This window comes from Amphibalanus amphitrite, unplaced genomic scaffold (assembly GCF_019059575.1).
Source record: "Amphibalanus amphitrite isolate SeventyFive unplaced genomic scaffold, NRLGWU_Aamphi_draft 000555F_arrow, whole genome shotgun sequence".
Taxonomy (NCBI): domain Eukaryota; kingdom Metazoa; phylum Arthropoda; class Thecostraca; order Balanomorpha; family Balanidae; genus Amphibalanus; species Amphibalanus amphitrite.
This window is the reverse complement of record NW_024882049.1, coordinates 38473-58747: the sequence shown is the minus strand read 5'-3', so window position 1 is coordinate 58747 and position 20275 is coordinate 38473. Positions and strand designations below refer to the sequence as shown.

At 49.0% G+C, this 20275-nt stretch overlaps 1 protein-coding gene across 1 annotated transcript in view; it reads left to right on the top strand.

The window, feature by feature from the left end:
• The window catches only part of LOC122393819 (protein trapped in endoderm-1-like), a 61979-nt gene extending 41704 nt beyond the window's left edge, over positions 1-20275 (top strand). The window contains exons 5-8 of the mRNA XM_043390219.1: positions 12152-12241; positions 16037-16252; positions 17936-18107; positions 18599-20275. Coding sequence (XP_043246154.1) covers positions 12152-12241; positions 16037-16252; positions 17936-18107; positions 18599-18859 — 739 coding nt within the window. The 3' untranslated portion in view covers positions 18860-20275. The remainder of the gene's footprint in view (positions 1-12151; positions 12242-16036; positions 16253-17935; positions 18108-18598) is intronic.

Sequence of the window (20275 nt, the reverse complement as noted above, 5' to 3'; positions counted from 1 at the left end):
CACCCACTACACAAATGCTGAAAGGACATCCGTCACTCATGACATTTCAATAAATGCGACATGCAACAAAACGTACCTACCCCTCTTTATCTATTACCGATTGCAGGACACTTTGATAAACAAATGCTATAAAATACAGCTCTAACTTCTAACGCCATCCCTGACTTCGCGTTCCGATCCTTCATCCCTGCATCTCTCCAACACCTTCATGCAATTGCAGACACCACGCTATCAACACCATGCAGAAGGTAACGGACCGCCGCCGCGCCGGCCGGAAGCGCCGCACTGTGCGCCTCTCGCGCTCCGAACTGAGCCCCTCTGTAGCGCCCTCGGCGTCTGAGAGGCAACGTTCGTCGAAAGCGCCGATGTTTGTGCAGTACCGTCTCGCGCCGATGACGCCGACGACATGGAGGGCTCCAGTCCTCAGGGAGAGCCTGTCAGATCTGTCCTAGTGATGATACCATGACTGGTGATTCCTCGGAGGGGTGGTGAAGTTCATGACTTGGACATGTGACACACCCCATACCTGAGGAGATGTATTTATTGAGTGAGAAAGGGTGCATTTGAAACGTTCGGTGATGTTTTGTGCCATGTCATAACTCTAAGCTCATTGGATTGTAGCCGACTTTTTATTCGAAGGATGAACAAGCAATGGTCAGCAGTCAAAATGGAGCACATTTTCGATCGTCAAGGCGAACTGGGATCGCCCAATAAAGACGTGCTGTGATGTGTGAATCTAAAATTTTTCGGCCAATTAGCCTCGGTAATGGTAATAATTAGCCTCGATTTTATCTACATTTTATAGGTGCCATTTCTGAGCGAGTCACTGCTATATCTCTGTCTTCCTCGTGGGGAATGCGACCCGCGCCGTTTTCTGAGAATCCTTGTAATGAGACATCGGCGGTGCGTCTGTGGCAAAACGTAGCGCTGTATGTGTCACACTGGCACTCTGACCGAGGTCCGGCGCGGGTGAGCGGCTTGGAATGCACTAATTAGGACACGCCTGGCGACACACAGTAGCGCCGCCCCCGTCTGCCGTGCGAGACACCAGACACCGGCGGTCGCCATTTGCGGTCACCCCCGATCATCACAAAAATGGCCGGCAGAGGTCACACGGGTCACCGATCGGCTGTGACCTCCCCCCCCCCCAGTCTGGAGCGGAGGGCACCTCCTACTTGCGCGGCCAGTCGCCGGTTCCGTGAAAATGCGGCTGTTTTGCCGGCGATCGATTTCATATCGGCTGGTTTTGTTACAGTTGATGACGTGGAATACGTTTCAGTGCGGTTATGCTGACCTAATATGAAGCTCTTTTTATTTCTGTAAGGTTTCATTTGTTTGGATTTGTTATCTATCTCGGGTTTGTTAGCATTTCTTGGTTCAGATCTACGACTGTCCAGAATGCTGCATATCATTTACAGCTAATGCCTAACGGTTCTATATGTGCAACAAGCGTATTTCTTAGAGTCTTATGTTCCTTATGTTCTTATTAAATGGTCATCACTAAAATGATAAAAGTTATAATGAATCGATGTCACTACTTGTTTCTCCACCATGCATGTTATTTTCTTTCCTTTTCTTTTTGTCATTTCAGCTCTGCATTTGTCCCTCGTCGTCTCTGTTTCTTTGTGCAGATATTATGAATAGCTTTACCTCTCTAGAAAAATCACTAGGGTGACCCGCGTGCTCCGCAACGCGAAAAGGGATATTTTCGATCGGCGGGTGTTCGGTTGTTCTTGTGTCGGTTGGGTTATCTATCCATTTCGGTCGATTGCTTTTTGACGGCTAAACGTTTTGGTTTGTGGAAAAAATATCCACCGCATCGAGGTGCCCGTGTCTGATAAGCATGCTTTCCACTTCAGAATCTGTCAAATGTGCTTTATGATTTAGGCGCGTAGTTTTATGACAAATTAAAGGCGTAGATAATTTTCACTAAAAATCGTTTTGCAGAGGTTTGAAACATTTATATTTTTAAGAATACTGTTGCTTGTCATGCAAACGTGATGATTGGATCTTGGAGAGAATTGAATGCTCTTTCCAATGATAGCATTTTCAATTGTCAAACGTATCAGGTTAAGCAGCAAAATCCGTGTAATTATTTAGTGGCACATTTTGGACAAATACCATTTAATTCAGCGATTTTTTCCACATTGTTTTTGATCAATTAGCTTTTCACAATTTTTCCATGAGAGACGGTACATTTTTATTGCTAATAGGCGCTGTTTCAACTCATTCCGTCTGACGATCACCTGAAATTAATATAAATTCCAAAATCCGTCCAAAACGTCCATTTTTCAAAAGAAAGTGTCCTCCCCGGTGCACGTGGCGGGTGCCAACCCCTGCACCGCACACCATTCGATAGCCCGTTCGATTCTCTACACGATACTGTTTTCCCCGCACCGGTCGGGCCCACGGTTACCGAGATATTGCACCGGGACCGGACCCGTGTCGGGCAAATTTGGCTGTTTTCGCCCGTTTTTGCCAGCCGATTAATACATGTAAAGTCTATGACGCGAATTTGCACTTTTTGGGCACGCGCCACGCGCTCGCTATCGATCCGATCGAGCTGAGACCCATCAAAGGCACGTTGTCCATCCTTGTTCTATGAGTTGCGCAAACTTCAGCGCGGTAGGTGCAACGGTGTGACCTGTAACCCGCGCTACGTAGCACCATGTCGCGACCTTCGTAATAGACAGAAATTACGTCACCACAAATAGTTACGAGCGAGCGAGCGCAGCGAGCGAAGTGAGTCTTTTCAATATAACGGAAAAATCTCAGTAAGAGCGGCCCGGCCCGGCCCGGCCCGGCCTGTAACGCTTTTGAGAGGCTTATATCTCAGCAACCGCTGGACCGATTGGCCTGCGGTCTTTTGTGTTGGGTAGCCCCATCCCTTCTACCCAGTAATGTACTACTTTTGATACATCTCAGTGACCGTCGTGGCACGTGCCACGTGAAAAGTCAAGGGTGTTCAAGCTGTTTTGCAAAAGTAGTGATTTTGAGAGGCTCATATCTCAGCAGCCGCTTGGGCGATTGACTTGCGGTAATTTTTGTAGGGTAGCAGCATCCCTTCTACCCCAAATAGGATACTCTCGATGCATGTGGGTCACCCCCATTGCACGTGCAAAATACAACAATAAGAGGTGCGAAATTTGTTCCCATTTCAGTAACTCGGTAATTACTGGGGCGATTTCGCTGAAACTTGGCATACGGTAGGCACCCACCAGGCAATGCATTCCCATGTGTTGCGGTTAGGGTGCTACTGCACGTGCGCACGTGCAGGGGGCGTTTCCAGATCTCGAGAACGGCTGGGCCGATTGCGCTCAAATTTGGTACACGGTTGGGGACCAGTTAGTAGGGTGCCGTGCAAATGTCATTTTGGACCCCGTTTGCACGTGCGCACGTGCAGAATGCCGCTTCCAGATCTCAGGAACGGCTGGGCCGATTGCGTTCAAATTTGGCACACCGCTAGCGACCAGTTAGAAGGGTGCTTTGCGCAAGCCAGTTGGAAGCACCCTCTTGCCCTTCCGCACGTGCAGGGCTCACTATCTCGCTCGCTCGTTCTTCGCCCAAAAGGCGTTTTACTGGTAATATAGATGTTTGCCAACGCTTTGTGTCTGGTCATTTGTCGTGTTTCTGGGTCGCCTTTGTACAAACATGACGAACTTGTTTCGCGGCAGAAATCAACAGTGCACGAAAAACGTCCGGAAAAACTGAAACGCTCGTGAGAAATGACATCTTTCAGACTGTCTCCAGCCATGAGATCACGAGCGACCACTGCACTGGTCACGGCTGATGATGTCATCGATGATGTCATCGACATCTTATGACGTGTAATTGGCACCGACATGTAATTGGCTGTGGTGTCGACGTCGTGATTCATCAGCCGTACATCGTGCGAGTGGTTCAGACGCCTTCGACGGATGTTCTGCGCGCGAGGCGATGTTCGCTGACGCTCAAACCGACAGCCGCAGCACGCTAACCTCGTGCTTTCTTTGGCAGACGCACTCGCGCAAATGTGGCCACTTAGCGCCGGGGGTGAGACTGCGACAGTGTCAGTGACAGATTTCCAGTGACAGCGATAGTGTGTCATGGCGCAGGGCCAGCTCAACAGTCGATGCTGATGACGTCATTAATCCAATAATCGCAGATATGTTCTCATGGCAATAATTGGTATGAATGTGTCGCCTTTTGGATGGCAACGTCATCAGCAATGTTGAATGCGACTAGTAGAAAAATGTTAATATGGTTTGGATTCTGATGACACATTTGTTTCAGGATATCTATATGCAAGTAACGCATTTGTCTTATCACTTTTACGCTAAGTTTTTTTTTTTTTTAGTTATTCGCCACATCATTTGTCGCGTCAAATGGCGGCAGGCTGTCATCTCTCTCATGGCGACATCATGAACATCCTTATTCTCTTGTGACGTCATGAATATTTTCACGCGCAGCAAGTCATGAGCGCAGTTCGTTGAGGTTTATTTTCTCAGCCCGGCGTTTAGGCGCGGTCTGGTGCCGCGCGACCCGTCCAGAGCCCCGTGGCGAGAGAGTTCCGATCGCCACTGGGCGCCGATCGGTCCGGGGCTGTTTCAGATGCACTGGCATGCCGCTGGCACCATCTCAGTACCCCAATTGCCATCACAATCGGCTGTTGGCTTCGGCTCAGTGCCAACTAAATCGTGTAGGTGGCAAGGTGAAGCGGAACAGGAATTAATGCCGTGGGTCAGATCAGATCGCGAGCGCCGCCCATCTCTCTCGGCTCGGACTGGGTCGCTGACAGGTAGCGGGCTTTTTGCCGACGATTTGGAGTCGTAGGGTTACCATAAGCATTCCGCCCGCTCACCCAACCACAAGGACGAGCCGTTTTCGGTCCGTTAGCCAGCTTCTTGTCTCGATGACCAGCCCTCTTGTCTCACAGGCCAGCCCTCCTTTTCCTGATGACCAGCCTTATTGTCCCGATGACCAGCCCTCTTGTTCAATGAATCCCTCCTTGTGGCGTTACTCCGCTTTGCTCTACTTGTCCCGATGACCTTCCTTGTCTGATGGTCAGCCCTCCATGTCTCATGTCCAGCCCTCCTTGCCCCGTTGACCAGCCTTTTTGTTAGATAACTCTATGTCCTCTGAACATTTAACGTCTCCTCGTCCCACCGACAGTCCGTTGTTTCCATGTCATGTCGGTTGGTCACGCCGTGTTGCTCCTGCCCCGTGGACGGACGCCTCTCTTTCTCTCTCTCTCTCTCTCTCTCTCTCTCTCTCTCTCTCTCTCTCTCTCTCTCTCTCTCTCTCTCTCTCTCTCTCTCTCTCTCTCTCTCTCTCTCTCTCTCTCTCTCTCTCTCTCTCTCTCTCTCTCTCCCTCCCTCTCCCTCCCCCTCCTGGCCTCCTGGTCTGACGGTTGACAGGCTATCGGTTTGTCCGATGTATTCAACCCACCAAAGACCTGTCAGTTGCCATCAGTTCCACCCAGCGGTCAAGAACACATGTCCTCCACTGCTGGAGACCGATATACGCCCACCGTTCAGGGATGGGTGGGATCAGATCAGCGCTCACTGGACGTTTGCTGGACGGTGATTGGGCTTTCGCTGGACGCTTACTGAAGGTAGCTCATTGCTAAGCTAAAGCTGACTGGATATAGCTCCAGTCACCGGTATAGCTCATTGGTCTAGTTCGCTGGATGGACTAGCCAACGGAATAGCCCATTAGTTGAACTCAGTGATAAAGCTCACAGGGCTAGCCAGGGGCGGATCCAGAAAATCTCCAAGGGAGGGGCCATTAGAAACCAGGAGGCCCCCCCTCCCATAATCCCACCTGTTGGAGGCCCCATCTTCCCACTTGTTGGGCCCCCCCCCCCCAAAAAAAAAAAAAGCGTCTATTGAGCTTATCTAGCTGTTCAGGCAACATCTCAACATCTGTGCAGGCTTGGAGGCCCTCTGTGCAGGTTAGGAGGCCCTGTAAAAGTGGTCATCTCTGTGAGTATAAGAGACCTCCAAGTTATGAAAAGCTTTACCAATCTTCTAACAAAGAAGTCTTCTCAGCTAGTCTTCTAAGAAATAACTAAGTGGGTAGGTTAAAAAAAAACTCATCGGATTTCGGCCACTTTATTTTCAGGAGGCCCCCTTTTCAGCTTTTTAACTTTTTAACTTTTTATTTTATTTTTGAAAAAAAAAATCGGCCAAGGGGGGGGGGGCCATGGCCCCCATGGCCCCCCCCTTGTATCCGCGCCTGGGGCTAGCCCATGCGCGCATCTCTCTAGACTATAGCTCACTCGATGAGTCCGCTCGACTATCTTAGCTCACTGGAGCACCTTTTTGTAACGCTCACTGAACCCGCTACCGTCGTCACTCGCAAGCCGCATACGGCGACTCATCAGACCGGTTACACTCTCGCACTGATACGTGTTATCAAATTATCACAATGGCTACACACTCGGCTGAGCTGCTGGGAATCCACTCCGTAAATCATCGTGTTGTTTTCTGATTTATAGACGTCAACGCAATGTGTGAATCATTAGGGGAAGATTGTATTTTAATTGTTGGCCGCCTCTCCTACTTTGCTCGGGGTCATGTCTGCGTCCGATCAGATGGCTCGATGTTCCATGCTCTGCGCTGTATAAGCAGCGCCGGTCACGTGATCCGTTTAGCGCCCTTGTCACAATCACTGCTGGCGGGCTGTAAATCGAGTTAGCGCGCCCCGTTAGAAGCGTAATGGCGCGAACAAATGGCGCGAGCCGGCGCGGTGGCGCGCGGGAGGTCACCATGGGACGTTCGGACCGGGAGGCTGTCCATGATCCAACGGAGAGCCTGTTGCTGGCCAGTGCCGGTAATATTTCACACACCTATTGTTCTTGAACGTTAAATCATTAATTTATGGCGCTGGCACCTGATCGCCTGTCTGATAATGTATCGCTGTGAATGTTATGAATTATTTCTTACGTAAGGTCGCCTTACAAGTGACATGCTTACACAATTGTGCAAATCGATTGACACACAATCGCCTGTCACGGAACAGGCTAAACCTGGTTCAATTTTGACCATGAAACCGGGAGTTTGATCCAACCTGTCAACGGTAGGTGATCATACGCCCCCCGGAGGCCATTGGGTACTTCCAGCGCCATTCATGTGACCTTTGCCGTCACGGCCGAGAGAGCGCGCTCCATTCATGCTGTCCTGCAGACCCGCCCTTGGTCGGTATGAGGTCACGCGCGTTGTCGACAGCTGCTGTCCCGGCGGGTGGTGCGGGCTCAGAGCTCTGATTGTGCTGCAGGCCCCGGGCCGACAGACAACCGACAGCTGGCGCAGCTCAATGGGTGTCGGTAGCTGGCGGAAGCTGCAGCCGACAGCTGTCGCAGCTCTGTCGCGGTCGGCTCAAGGACGACACGGAGCTGCCGCAGCTCAGTTGGGTGGCGGGAGCTGGCAAAATCTGCAGCTGCGACTTCGACAGCTCTTACAGGCTTGGAGCTTGTCTCTGAATTTACTGCCAGCAGTAGACTTCGTGGGAAAAGACGAAGCGTTGGAGTGGGTTCTCTGCTTTTGGGTGCCGTTTGGGGTTTTCTTATTGATGAATGCTGGCCATTTTCCCAGTGGTGTTCGCAGATATGGACCGTTTAGCGCTGTTTTATGGTAAATTTGTCACCGTTTTTAGAAGGATGCTGAAGTTAGCGGTCCATTAACCGTGTCAGGTGGGAATTTTTACATTAAATTTCCCATGTGCGGTCTTTCTGCCTTCCGCGATGGTTCATATTTCATCCTCAAGATTCCCAAGGACGACAAAGAATGCGAGACAGCCATAGCGAGCTGGTAACAATGAAGATAACCAGCATGTGAGTGCCCGCAACTATGCATAAAATACGACAGAAAAGTCATTTATCTGACTTACCTGTTATCAACCCGATACCACAGCGTCAACTGTCAGGCCTTCCCCGGAATGGATACTTTGTCATTTTGGCATCTTCCGTCAAAGAGTGAGATCGCGATTTCCCTTGCCTAGTGATGGCGATCCACGCGATCCCCCCCCCCCTTTGCCCCCCCCCCCAATTTGCTGGGGCACGTGCGGCGCGCCGCTGACGCAGGTTGCGCCGGAGGGGGTGGCGGTCGGCGTATGGTCGCACAATGAAAACCACATTCTAATCGGCCCATTGATTTTCTGTCAGGAAAATTGGGACGACTCGTGCCGGCGTTATAGACGATTGTGTGTGAAATTAAGAACTTGTGCCGTATATTGGGAGTTATGAAGTTGGCTCAAGCTCAGATTATGTAATTAAATGTTCGTTGAGCCCGTGGGTTATGTAGTTGAGTTTGCGGATCGGCTTGTTTGCCGAGTTGAGTCTGTGCAGAGCAGATCGCCACCTGCTCCATAGATGGGAGGTGGTCTCATTTGCGAATCATTAAGAGAGAATAATGGTAGACATTTTCAGATAGACATCTTATAATCAGCTCCGCATTGAGGGCGGTAGAGTGAGATAGATCGCCCAGCTGATCGTATCGAATGGTAGAAAATTATAACGGATGACTTCTGATTTTGTGTTTATGGTGACGTCCAACAAACATTGGACACCATGACTACTGATTGTGACACCCACCGATATTTTGTCTCGGGCAGCGGATAAGATTCAGCGAGGACTAAACCACACGCGAAATCGTGACATTGATGACAGTCTTCTGACAGCCCGCAAGGCGGCGACAGTCTCCTGACAGCTGTAACTGACATACTGACCATTGTGACTGTTCCCACGCCCCATCCACCACACATAGACGGTTGAGCGGCCCCCAAATCTACAACTTTACCGACACCGCCTCCGCCTACTTTTAGAAGAAAAAAAATGGCCACGACGGTCCCAGCCCCCTTGTTGGCTTTGGTCACCAACACCATTCATTGTATCAAGTTTCCAGCTCTGAATGAGAACATCCGGCGAGGGATGTAGGCTAGGTGGCGGGCAGAGAACACCTACTCCGTAAAATAACGCCCCGGCGGCCCTGGTCCCGACCACTGTCGTCCATCGTCTGTTACGTGATTTACGGGTGCCCCGCGGCGACGCGGTCCGTCGTTTGTAGCTGCTCCGAGACGACCGGACGGCCATAATCGTTCCCAAACGAAGGCAAATAAATACAGTACGGGCCGGGCAGGGAGGGAGGCCGGACAGAGGCTCTCTCCCCATTCCGCCATGTGCTCCTTCTCTCTGCGTTTGTCGCTCCTTCCGTCCGCGCTTGGGGCCAGGCCAGCGTGGGAAAGTGGCGGGCGATTTCCTCCGACAATTCGTCTGTCCCGGGGATTAGGTATTCCGGTTTGTCGACTGCGAAGTGCTTGAGTTTGGATGGGAGGCCGGAGGATGCTTCTTTGGCCGGGTTTAGAGTCGACTTCGGACGTAAATTAGGTGGCGAGCGTGGCGCAGAATATGTATGAGGTGGTGTGATTCTGATGGAAGCCAGCGGGTGCCAGCTATTAACGCGATCTGATCTGATATAGATAGCAGAGATAGGTGTCCGGTTTTTGTATCGCCGACTGGATCCGAATATGGAAATGATGCAACTATAATGCGTTTTTACTACCATCCGCACCGGGTTAAGGCGTTATTGTCTTATTTCTTGGTCACGTGTTTGATCTTGCAGCGTATGTAATTTGCTTCTGCTCGTGTAGGTATCGTTTTAATTCTAAAGTGTAAAGGTAGAAAATATAAGCTTTTTATTCCTTGAATTGGGTATCTATGCTGTCAATATATATATTTTTATCGTATATGAGTTGGTTCATGCTTCTTGAGCCCTCTTTTACGATAATTATGCGTTTTTGGTTATCATTGCTGTATTCAGGTCTTCTTTGGGTAACCGTTACCTGTCTTTATTCAGTGACCACTGACCACTGCTGAAGGTTCCTTGTTTTTCTCACAGCAGAACACAGTTTTGTAATACGATATGGAAACACCTGCTGTTGGGGTAACATGACCTGTTCTGCGGGTGTCCGGGTCACCGCAAACACCATAGCAACCGGGCGAGAATAACAAACAAGTGACGTCTCTTGTCGAGGTGATGCAAGGGGTTTGTGCGTTACTCTTTGATCGAGATGTTTTAGGCGTTTATGTTTGTTTCTTGACTCTAAGATATATTTTGGACCCGGCCCTCCTTGTCCACATCACCAAGGCGTTCGGGGTATTGAACAAAACCTTCCTTTTTATCGGTACTTCCTTGTATAGATCTGTTCCTGATAAATTTCATGGAAGGCATAGGAGATGGGCGGATCAGTTATGTAATACAAACAAGAAATCAGATAAAGAAGACAGCAGACAAGAGATGCATCATTTATGTAACAAATCGGCAAAATATATCGTTACGCAACAACTCTGGAAGGGCAAACGTCTCCCGGCCACCTCCCTCAGCTCAGTGGGCATGCCCTCCAGGGCTCCCTGACTTGCAATTCCGAATGAACTAATTGAAAGTCAAGAAGTGCTCATCGAGAGATCTTCGTGACCTCCAGGCGCCCAGTCACTTTAGAACGTATTGCAGTGGACAGTTGGAGAGCAGAATTGCAATCAACCCCCCTGAATGCACTACTGACAGTTGCGCTCGTGAAGGGCCGATGACACAGACCTGCTCCCAGGCGGCTTTGTCGTCTGTGACAGTCTCGGTCGTGATGCCGCCTCTCTCCTTGTGTCATGCCTCATCATCACCGTCATATTCTGCGGCATCACCATCCTGACGACGGCGATGATGGTCGTTAACGGGGAGTTTCTTTGACAGATTGTTCCGGCTCAATTAGTCGGCTATTCGCTTCGCCTCATCGGTTATCTACGAACATGATCGATCAGGTGATTAGAATAGTGGCTGGCAGGATGTCTAGGTGGCACCTCCAAATTACGGTTTGTAACTTGCTACACAATTCAGTCATGGCGTCCAAGGTAAGAAGTAAGAACCTCTTCTGAGTTTTGAGTGGTCGCCACGTCGGTAGATCCACGATAGAGAGGTCTAAATTTGGCCATGATAAGTCACTTCGGTGCAAATATCGTCGGGGGATGTTTTTGTATGGAGTTTGTTTTGAATCATTTTTGCTGGAAGTTAGCTTCATTTACAATGACACAGAGCTGTTGCATGTTGCGCGTGAGTGCGAGACTTGAGAAACTATGTACCAGCATAAGTGGGAAGGATGTAGTTCTTAGCAGGGTTTTTGCATTGTGCATCGTGCAAGACCATTTTCTTATAAATCTGCCACCAATCCAATTGCATGTAATTGAACCACTGTCGCAAAGAGTGTGACATGTGTTGCCATGAAAAAGGTGTTGTCCCAAGGGTGGAGCAATGCTGAGGTCAGATAATTGATCATTCAGCTGCCTATCCGTGCCCAGACAAACCCTTTGTCCAGCTCGATGAATGACAACCAGCCGTTTTGAGGAGCGTCGCCCATGGCGTGCCTGTGTACACTTTCCGCCGATAAGCCTCTTTCGGCGTCAGTCCGCTGGACCACCGTGTTAAACGCCTGTGCTGTGGCATGCCGATGTGCCCAGAGTGCGCACTGAGCGCCGTTTTAACACCGTGATAGAGGCTAGACAAGGTCAATGCTGTGCTTGGTACAGCCGTGCTGGCCTGCACTTTGCGAATTTCGGGCATCTCCAGAGAAAATGAGCTATTCCATGCATTTTAGTGAGCGGTCCATCATGCTCACTGCAGCATTCTTGTTAACTCAGCATCAGCAAGGCTGATAGTTGTATCAGCATCACAATGGCGAGACATTGGTGACCTTGCCCATCCCATCTTATGCATTGCCAAGGTGTTAGCCGTCTCTGCCCACACGTAATTCGATTCATGGCTCCTTATTTGCTGAGCACTGATACTGGGCTGTCAGCCTTCTGGTGATGACGTCAGCTTAGCTGATGACGTCATATTTATTGGAATCGTTTGTCTTCATTAGTGTGCAATGTGCAGCGGTGCAGGCATAACTGTGTCCCGACAGGCGCTGTCAAACCATTCCCCTCTCTCTCTCTCGCTCTCTCTCTCTCTCTCTCTCTCTCTCTCTCTCTCTCTCTCTCTCTCTCTCTCTCTCTCTCTCTCTCTCTCTCTCTCTCTCTCTCTCTCTCTCTCTCTCTCTCTCTCTCTCTCTCTCTCTCTCTCTCTCTCTCTCTCTCTCTCTCTCTCTTCTTGAGCTCCTTTTGACGTCAGTGCTCGTCTTTTCACAGATACATCCTCATCGGCCATAACCAGCTGTACAACAAGATCTACCGCTTCCCCTGCATCGTTGCCATGGTCCTGGCCGTGTGGATCTTCAGGTAAGATCTTCAGACGTCGCGCGTCACAGGAAGAGTGTGAGAGATGGTATACGATATTCATATTTACACATTATGCATTGTACGTAATGCATTCGAGACGTTTGCGAGGTAAACAAGTACCTATCAGGTAAGTGCAACATTTCCTAGCAAGAACTTACAGGAAAAGGGACGCTCATAATAAGATGGATGCATGTGTCATTATTTAAGGAAAATTTAGAATATGTAACGCTACATATGTTCAGTGTAAGATTTGAATATATTTTGGCTGACCTGGCGTGCCTTGCATGGCTTGTGAGTAGAAAGATGGTGTCTAATGTATGTGAGCATTTTAAAGCCGTCATTTTATGACAAACATTGTAAAATATCCAACCGCAAAAAAAGATGGGAAGTGAATTTGTTCAGTAAGTAACAAAGTAAATATACTGTAATGTTCTAAAGCTGTTCCAAGATCGTGTCTGATTTTCGTTCTGAAATGTGCAGCACATGTCCTTCTCTGATAGGACGGTGCTGTTTGTTAGAATATCAACCATCGATGCATTACAAACATCTGTAGGTATGCATATGACATAGCTAACGTTCACTGATGCACTTATAACGACGCATCAAAATACCATGATAACAGCATTCCTTTTTTAGCAAAATTTGTCAGATATCGTTTATGGATATCGGCGACTCGCCAAATATTACCAATGCGCTGGATCATGCCACACTGCCAAAGCGAGAACGACCCAGATCTGGAGGTAAACACCCACCAGGATCTCAGCTCTTAGTGGGTTCACCATGTTTGCGATAACTCAGACTTGTAGCATAAGCAGTCCCGGCAAGTGAGGTAAACGTTTGACCGTTTCACTCGATCTGAAGCTCCGTCACGCCCCACCCATCTTGGCTCACGCACACAGAGATTCGGACTACAGATCCAAAAACCACCCGGACACTGCCATACCGCCGCAGTGTGACTTACAGATCGCCCTGTCCTTCGGTGGGTTACCATGAGCCAGTTAAACACAGAAAATCCGGGTCAGACCCGCATACAGGCACCATGTGACCATACGGGTCCGCACAACGGTCTGTAGCGGTAACTATTCGCGGAAGGAACGCGGTGCCATGCGGAAGTGTTGCCCTCTGTGGCATTCTGGACGTGCGTGCCACTGTGCGTGTCGCGGACTGGTGACTAATTAGTGGTAACGAGCGCCCGATACGGCACTTTGTCGGCATCGGCACGTAGGAAAAATACACACGGAATTTTGCACTCTTTTTGGGACAGGTTTATTTCTGGAGATGGAGTCATGAAGTAAACGGATGTTTGTGTTTATGGAAAGGAGACCTGCTTGAGAGAGGCCCACATGTTCAAAATCATGACCGGAAACTAACATTGCAATCAGAGATCAGATATGTTTGCTTCTTGGGCTGCATGAGCAGTGCACACAAAGATAACACGTTTACAAGATCCAAGTGGAATCATTAGCACGTTTAGCTTACAAGGCTTACAAGCTTTTACACGCAAACTAGCAAATTTACTTGTTTTGAAGCTGTTGGCAATCACGACATGGTCACAAATCACCTAAAATCGTGCAGTCTTCATTGCACGGTCTATCCGATCCGTCTAAATCATTGTCTGCAGGAACCATTGGCAAACGGATAAAAAGCCTTTGCTTATTTAACAGACTTCACGAAAGTACCGCTACTGAAATGAAAAAAAAAAAAATAGATGACAGGCTGATTTGAAGTCAAACTAGAAACATCGTTGTTTGGAAAAGCTTTCACAAAAACATAGTTTTTCATAGCACTTCGATCTAGAGTTGTATAATCGTTTACTGGTGATCTGCCGATTAGGTTACATCGTTTCTGTGAAACTTAACTTTAGTAACGCGTTATCAGACCTGATAAGGAGCTGCGTTTGATCTGGACCACACAGGGCGTATCAGCGTTACAGGGGTGGGGTATTACGAAAGAGGAGGAATGGGTTCATGATCTTTTTACGCATAAACTTGAAATGATGCATTCTGATGTCCAATATAGCGTGATGGCATCGATGAAGACCACGCAGGCATTATATTGATTGTGGTATATCAGAAAATGCAAATATGCGACTTGGCTTGCATTTCAGTTATTCCTAAACATTTTTCTGCTCAGAAAGCCCATTGTCTTTTCTTTAAAAGGGATATTCCGCCCTCGAAAAGCATTACACAATGCCGTGACATAATGTCAGGATGGCATTCCATGGCCGTATAGGTGGACCTGTCGTCAACACAGTAACTTAACCCTCGCATGTGTGCGGCGTTTGCCAGCTTCTAATGTGTAGGGGGGGGGGTCGGTTGGACCCCCCCCCCTTGCCGTTTGGCCCCTGATCGAGCTAGAGCTTCGCGGAAAAAACGAGCGTGTTGCCCGTGACGAGAGGAAGCCGATGATACCCAATTTTAAGGTCCTAGGTCATTGGTTGACCTTCCAGGTCAGGTCAATGACCCAAAGTCGGGAAAATCGGGACCTGTTAGAAAGTCGTAAAGTGTGGCTGCTAAGGGGTTTTTTCGGGGTGCTGATCACGAATATCGTGTTAGTTTTGATCACAGCTGATGTCTTTAAGCATTTAGACCAGGTCGGGTCAGGTCAGGTCAACCAGTAGGCGTCGTGACGGGTATTCGTAGTACGTGTCAACCGCCTCTGACAGCTTCGTAACATGTTACGAAGGCACTAAAACTACTTCGTAAATGTTCAAATGGTTGCTAAATTCGAATTCAGCTCCAAAAACTAGCCTAGAAACATGTACAGCTCGAAAAAGTGAACCGAGGTCAACCGAGGTCACCAAAGGTCAATGACCTGACCTGACCTTCAGGTGACCTTGACACCCACCCTAATGCATGGAAGCAACATCAAATCACATGTTTGAACGTTTGAAACTACGAAAAGCTTGCAAACGCGCGGCTAATGCGAGCCGACATACGCAGAATCGCGATTCCGGCCAAACATGGTCTCGGAAAAGAGGTCACAGGTCAAAGGTCATTTGGGTCAGGGTCATGAAATTTTCAGGGTAGGTGTAAAATTGATCAATGTGAGGGTACTGAAAGTTTCGTCGCGATCAGCAGCTTTTTACGCGAGTTATTCGCGAAAAACCATGGGGGGGGGGTCCATCCGACCCCCCCCCCTACACATGCGAGGGTTAAATCTTAGGTAACACAGGATCCACCGAGCAATATTATCGGACATATCACGACACATGCGATAACCAAAGAGCAAAATAATGCTCATGGTGACCCGTTATGTAATATGGTAATAGCTGGTCATGGAATATTCGTCTTAGATACACTCGCTCACGTTCACCGACTTTGCATACCTGTGCTGTCACTTGCAAATGGGAAGGTCTAAAAGGAATGTTTACGAGTCCGATTCCATAAATATGGATTGCGTGCGTACGCAATAGCATTGCATTGGTGTAGTCATCTGTCAAAGGTCAGGTTTCATTTTCAAATGCAGGTAATAACGATAGAAAAAAAACTGAATTGCTTTGTTATGAAACCTTCAATTTCATTTTAACATGAAGGGGAGACATCTGCACATGCTTCCCCAGCACGTTTAGGTGGCAGATTTATGTTCAATAAACAATCGTTGTTACGGCAAAAAAAGAAAGAAGGAGAAATAAACCGGTACATTTTTACTAGGACTTGGCTCATAGGCGTATCGTGTCCACCGAGTTACAGAAAGGGAAAAATAGCCATGGATGAGATAACATTATCTCATCCATGGAACAGCCGCGCTCACATCCTCACTGTCTGACGTCGGTTCCGTCCCTTCGCCGTGCAGCTTCGCCATGATGATGCCTCCGCTGCTGGAGGTCTGGGGCAGGCTGGGACTCAACGAGCGCACCTTCTCCTGTACCATTCTCAAGAAGGACGGCAAGTCGCCCAAGAAGATGTTGTTCGCCATCGGTATTCTCATCCCGTGTGTCATCATCATCACTTGCTACACTCTCATCTTCATCAAGGTCCGACGCAGCCGGCGTGCTATCCGAGGACACAGGTGAGAGCTGGGAGGGAGGGGGAGAGGAGGGAGGGAGGGAGGAAGGGTTGGAGGGAGGGGAGAGGGAGAGGGAGAAAAGAAGGGAGAGAGAGGGAGGGAGGAGAGGAGGGGAGGGGAGGAGTAGAAGAATGGAAGAAGCGAACTATAGAACAGTAACTAGAACGGGGAGAAGGAAAGATGGAGAGATAAGAGGGAATGGCGTAGAGGGAGCCAGAGGAAAAGAGGAGAGTAAGGAGGATGGAGGAAGAGGAAGAGAGAGAGTGAGTGAGAGAGAGAGAGAGAGAGAGAGAGAGAGAGAGAGAGAGAGAGAGAGAGAGAGAGAGAGAGAGAGAGAGAGAGAGAGAGAGAGAGAGAGAGAGAGAGAGAGAGAGGGAGAGCCAAGAAAGCGGAAGGAGCCCTCAATAACGAACAGGGTAGGAAAGAGTACCGGCGTGGTAATCCGATTCCCCTCTTCTGATCTCTACCAGATGTGGCGCCCATGGGAAGACTATCGGGTCGCCACCGGCCCAGCGGGCGCTCGCCCGACCATCCGGGAGGCGATTATTTTCCCTGCCAGGCGTGCTTACCCTTTTCTGAGCGAAACTAGACGTGTGCTGGTCAAACAGGGGCGATGGGTTTATGTTCCGACGACGTTGGCATTGGCAACGTCGGACCAACGTCGGATGACGGCGCTGTAGGGGAGAAGGGAAGCTGAGATGGTGGTTTTAGGTTTCTGAAAACCGTCGGTATGCGTAGATGTATTCGAAATACCGATAGCGTAGGTATTGCGATGTGAAGATCTCAGCTGATATCTTATATAATTATATTTATTTAAAAATGGCTGTGATGATATCTGATTTGCTCGGTTTGGCTTGTTGCTGATCGCTGCTTTTTTTTTCTTGTTTATGAAGCGTTATCGTGAGGTTCCGCACTTCCCGAAAATTTTTGCTGCGCTGTGGGTATTGCACGACTTATCATGATTAGTTGAACATACTTGGTGATCCTATGACAGCCTAATTGCGTGCTTACTGAAACCTTATGTACGTATGAGAAACGGCTGTTTCAAAACAAGGACATCTTCGCAGCTTCTGTGGTTGACTCTGATTTCATAAATACATCAGTTGCTTATCTGAAGCATATAGAAATCTCCTCATCAAGACATGTACCGGACTCCAAAGCTTTCAACGCACAATCTTTTCAAAGGCTGCCGCCAATACCGGTTCATTTCGAGGTGGATACCGACCTTGTGCCAGTAAAACTACACCTCTGTGTTTGCCGCCGTTGGTCGGTCGGCAGCCATCGCTCGGCCGTACAGCCCCCGTTCTCGTGCGACAGTCCAGGGCGGCTCCAGAGAGTCGGCTGGTTTGTGTCGACACGGGTATAACTGCGTAAACAGAGACCGGCCGTCGCGTCGCGCCCCTGTGCGCCGGGACATGAAGTGTCGTCACCCCGATTTGGGCCGATGCCCGCGCAAAACAAACACGTCGATAGCCGTGTCGCGTCGATCTGGTCGTCTCGGGGTGATCGGTTTGTTTCTTGACGAGACAGAGACGGCGCCAAGTGACGGACGACGCCACAGCGCTCGTCTGTCGAGAATTGACCGGAATTGGCAGATGACATTGTTGGGAGAAACGACTGGGCCGAGTGTTTGCTGCGACACCTATAGACGATTGCGTGAACTAAAGCTTTGTTTTTCTGCCGCAGTATGCACGGAACCAGAGGTTCGGCCAACATCACCGTACAGCATGGACAGCAGAAAGATGCCGCGGCCAGGAAGGAGGACCTGCGCATCACCAAGATGATGGCCACCATCTTCTTCGCCTTCCTGGCCTGCTTCTTCCCGCTGATGCTGGTCAACGTGTTTGACGACGATGATGTAAGTCCTACTCCTGTCCTCCTGTTTGGCCCAGTCAAAGAAGAAAAAGGGTAGGTCAAACCCTAATCTTATTATTTGTCATCCATTACATCATTATATTGCCAATAGATGTTATGTTCGCATGAAACGCCATTGTTGTCATCGAATGCTGATTTCTTCTTTGATTTAATAAGAGCTGGTTTGAAAGCTAGAATAGAAGCACAGCATGCCGTGAACCCCGACCCCCGTCCTTCTCAATACTTGCTAGTCTACATCAGCATCTCCATTCTCCATCATGTCTCCTGTGGTGATCCGAGCGCCCCCTGTCTATTGTTTGCTAGCAGCGCCCTCTGTAACTCCCCGGTCATCGACTGTCTCTCCCCCTCCACTGACTCTTCACTCCTCCACTGACTCTCCCCTCCACTGACTCTCCCCTTTTCCACTCACTCTCCTCCTCCACTGACTCTCCCCTCCACTGACTTTCCTTCACTGACTCTTCCCTTCTCCGCCAGGTTCGCTACCCGACTCTACACGTCATCGCCTCAGTGCTGGCCTGGATGTCATCTGTCATCAACCCCTTCATCTACGCCTTCTCAAACCGTAACTACCGCAAGGCCTACCGACAGCTGCTCTGCGGCAAACGACGTCCTTCTAGCACGCACAGCGCCGCCTCGCGCTCGGCCAGTTCGAGAACCTTCTTCACAGACGTGTTCCAGTTCAATGCCAAGGCTGAGAGCCTCGTACAGAAGAACGGCAGGCGTCAAGACAAGTAAGCAGCGGATATGGAGGATGAAGTGGAAGTGAAGAGGAGAGACGGGGAGATGAGGAAGAGTGGAGAGAGGGAGGGAGGAGGGGAGAGGTGAGGAGCAAGCACCAGCCGCCGACGCCCGGTAGGTACAAAGTGCGCGTGGCCGCTCTGCCGTCTCTGCCGGCGTCAGACTGTGGCGGAAAACCAGTGGCGATGCGGCGTGAGAGAGTGAGAAAACTGTGAGCGAGTGAGAGGACTGTGAGCGAGTAAGAGAGTGTGCTGTGCGCGGATTTTGGAGGTGGCAACGCTGGAGTCGAGGGCGAAACGGATGGACGTGGAAGCTCAGCAGGCTGTCGCGCGGATTATCGGTGAATTTGTGAGGAAATGTGAGTACATATGGTGAGAATGTGCTTGTAAAGTGCATATGTTTGTGGTGTGTGATGACTGTACAGTTTTCGGTATAAAGTGTGACACATTCGGTCGATCCATGCTGACGCTGCCAATAGTTTTACACCGTGGCGACTTATAGGTTTGTATGCGTTGGAATATGGAGATCTCGCCACTTTGGAGTTTCACGTCTTCCCACTCACTAGTTTGCATGAGCATGCTGTGTATGGCGCGGAAGAGATAAAGCTGCTAGATGTTGCCTCTAATTATGTTTTTAAGCATTAAGTGTTATTTGCACTATCAACTTTGTATGCCATGGCACATGGAGACCACCAGCACATGTTGGCAAGCGTTATTGCCCCACGCATCTCATGTTTGTGGTAATATGGCGACAAGAGTGAGGTTTAGCATGCCATTAGCTGAGCCTATTTTTAGTGATAGTTTACGGTTATAGTAGTCTCTGCTATAGGTTTAGGGGGAGCATGTCTAATGCTTTATTTATTTTTATTTTTGGCCTTTTTTCCGTTACCGGTAGGTTTGTAACTACTGAAAGTATTTTAAATTTGCAGACATCAGAGTTGCATATTTTTGCCAATTTTTGATACGGTTCGAGCTTTTATGTGCCTATCGGCTTTCGTCCTTTTCTGATTTATTAAGATTGTTTTTACATTGAAATGTCATTGATGACAAACGGGTGTTAACAGCGTTTCTTCGATGGATGTAACTCGTTGGAAAATGGCGTTTTTTCGGTCCCCGCTCACCGTCTGTTCCCAACTGTATTATTTGTTGTTGAAAAGAGTGTCTTGTTTTAATGTGAAGCTGCACAACGTCTAACAACCAATGTATTTGTGACGATTTTAGAGTTCCCGCAATGCGTTCCTCGCCATATTTTGAAGCTGCTGTGCCCTGCTGCTGGTCGGTGCATTGATTTGAATAGAATGTCGTAAATTGGACTAGTATTGTAGGTATGTTGGATGGTTCTGGAGATAACCGCGAGGTTCAGTCTGTGTTTTGGCTGTCCGCAAGTGGCTTGCTTAATAAACGGAAAACGTTT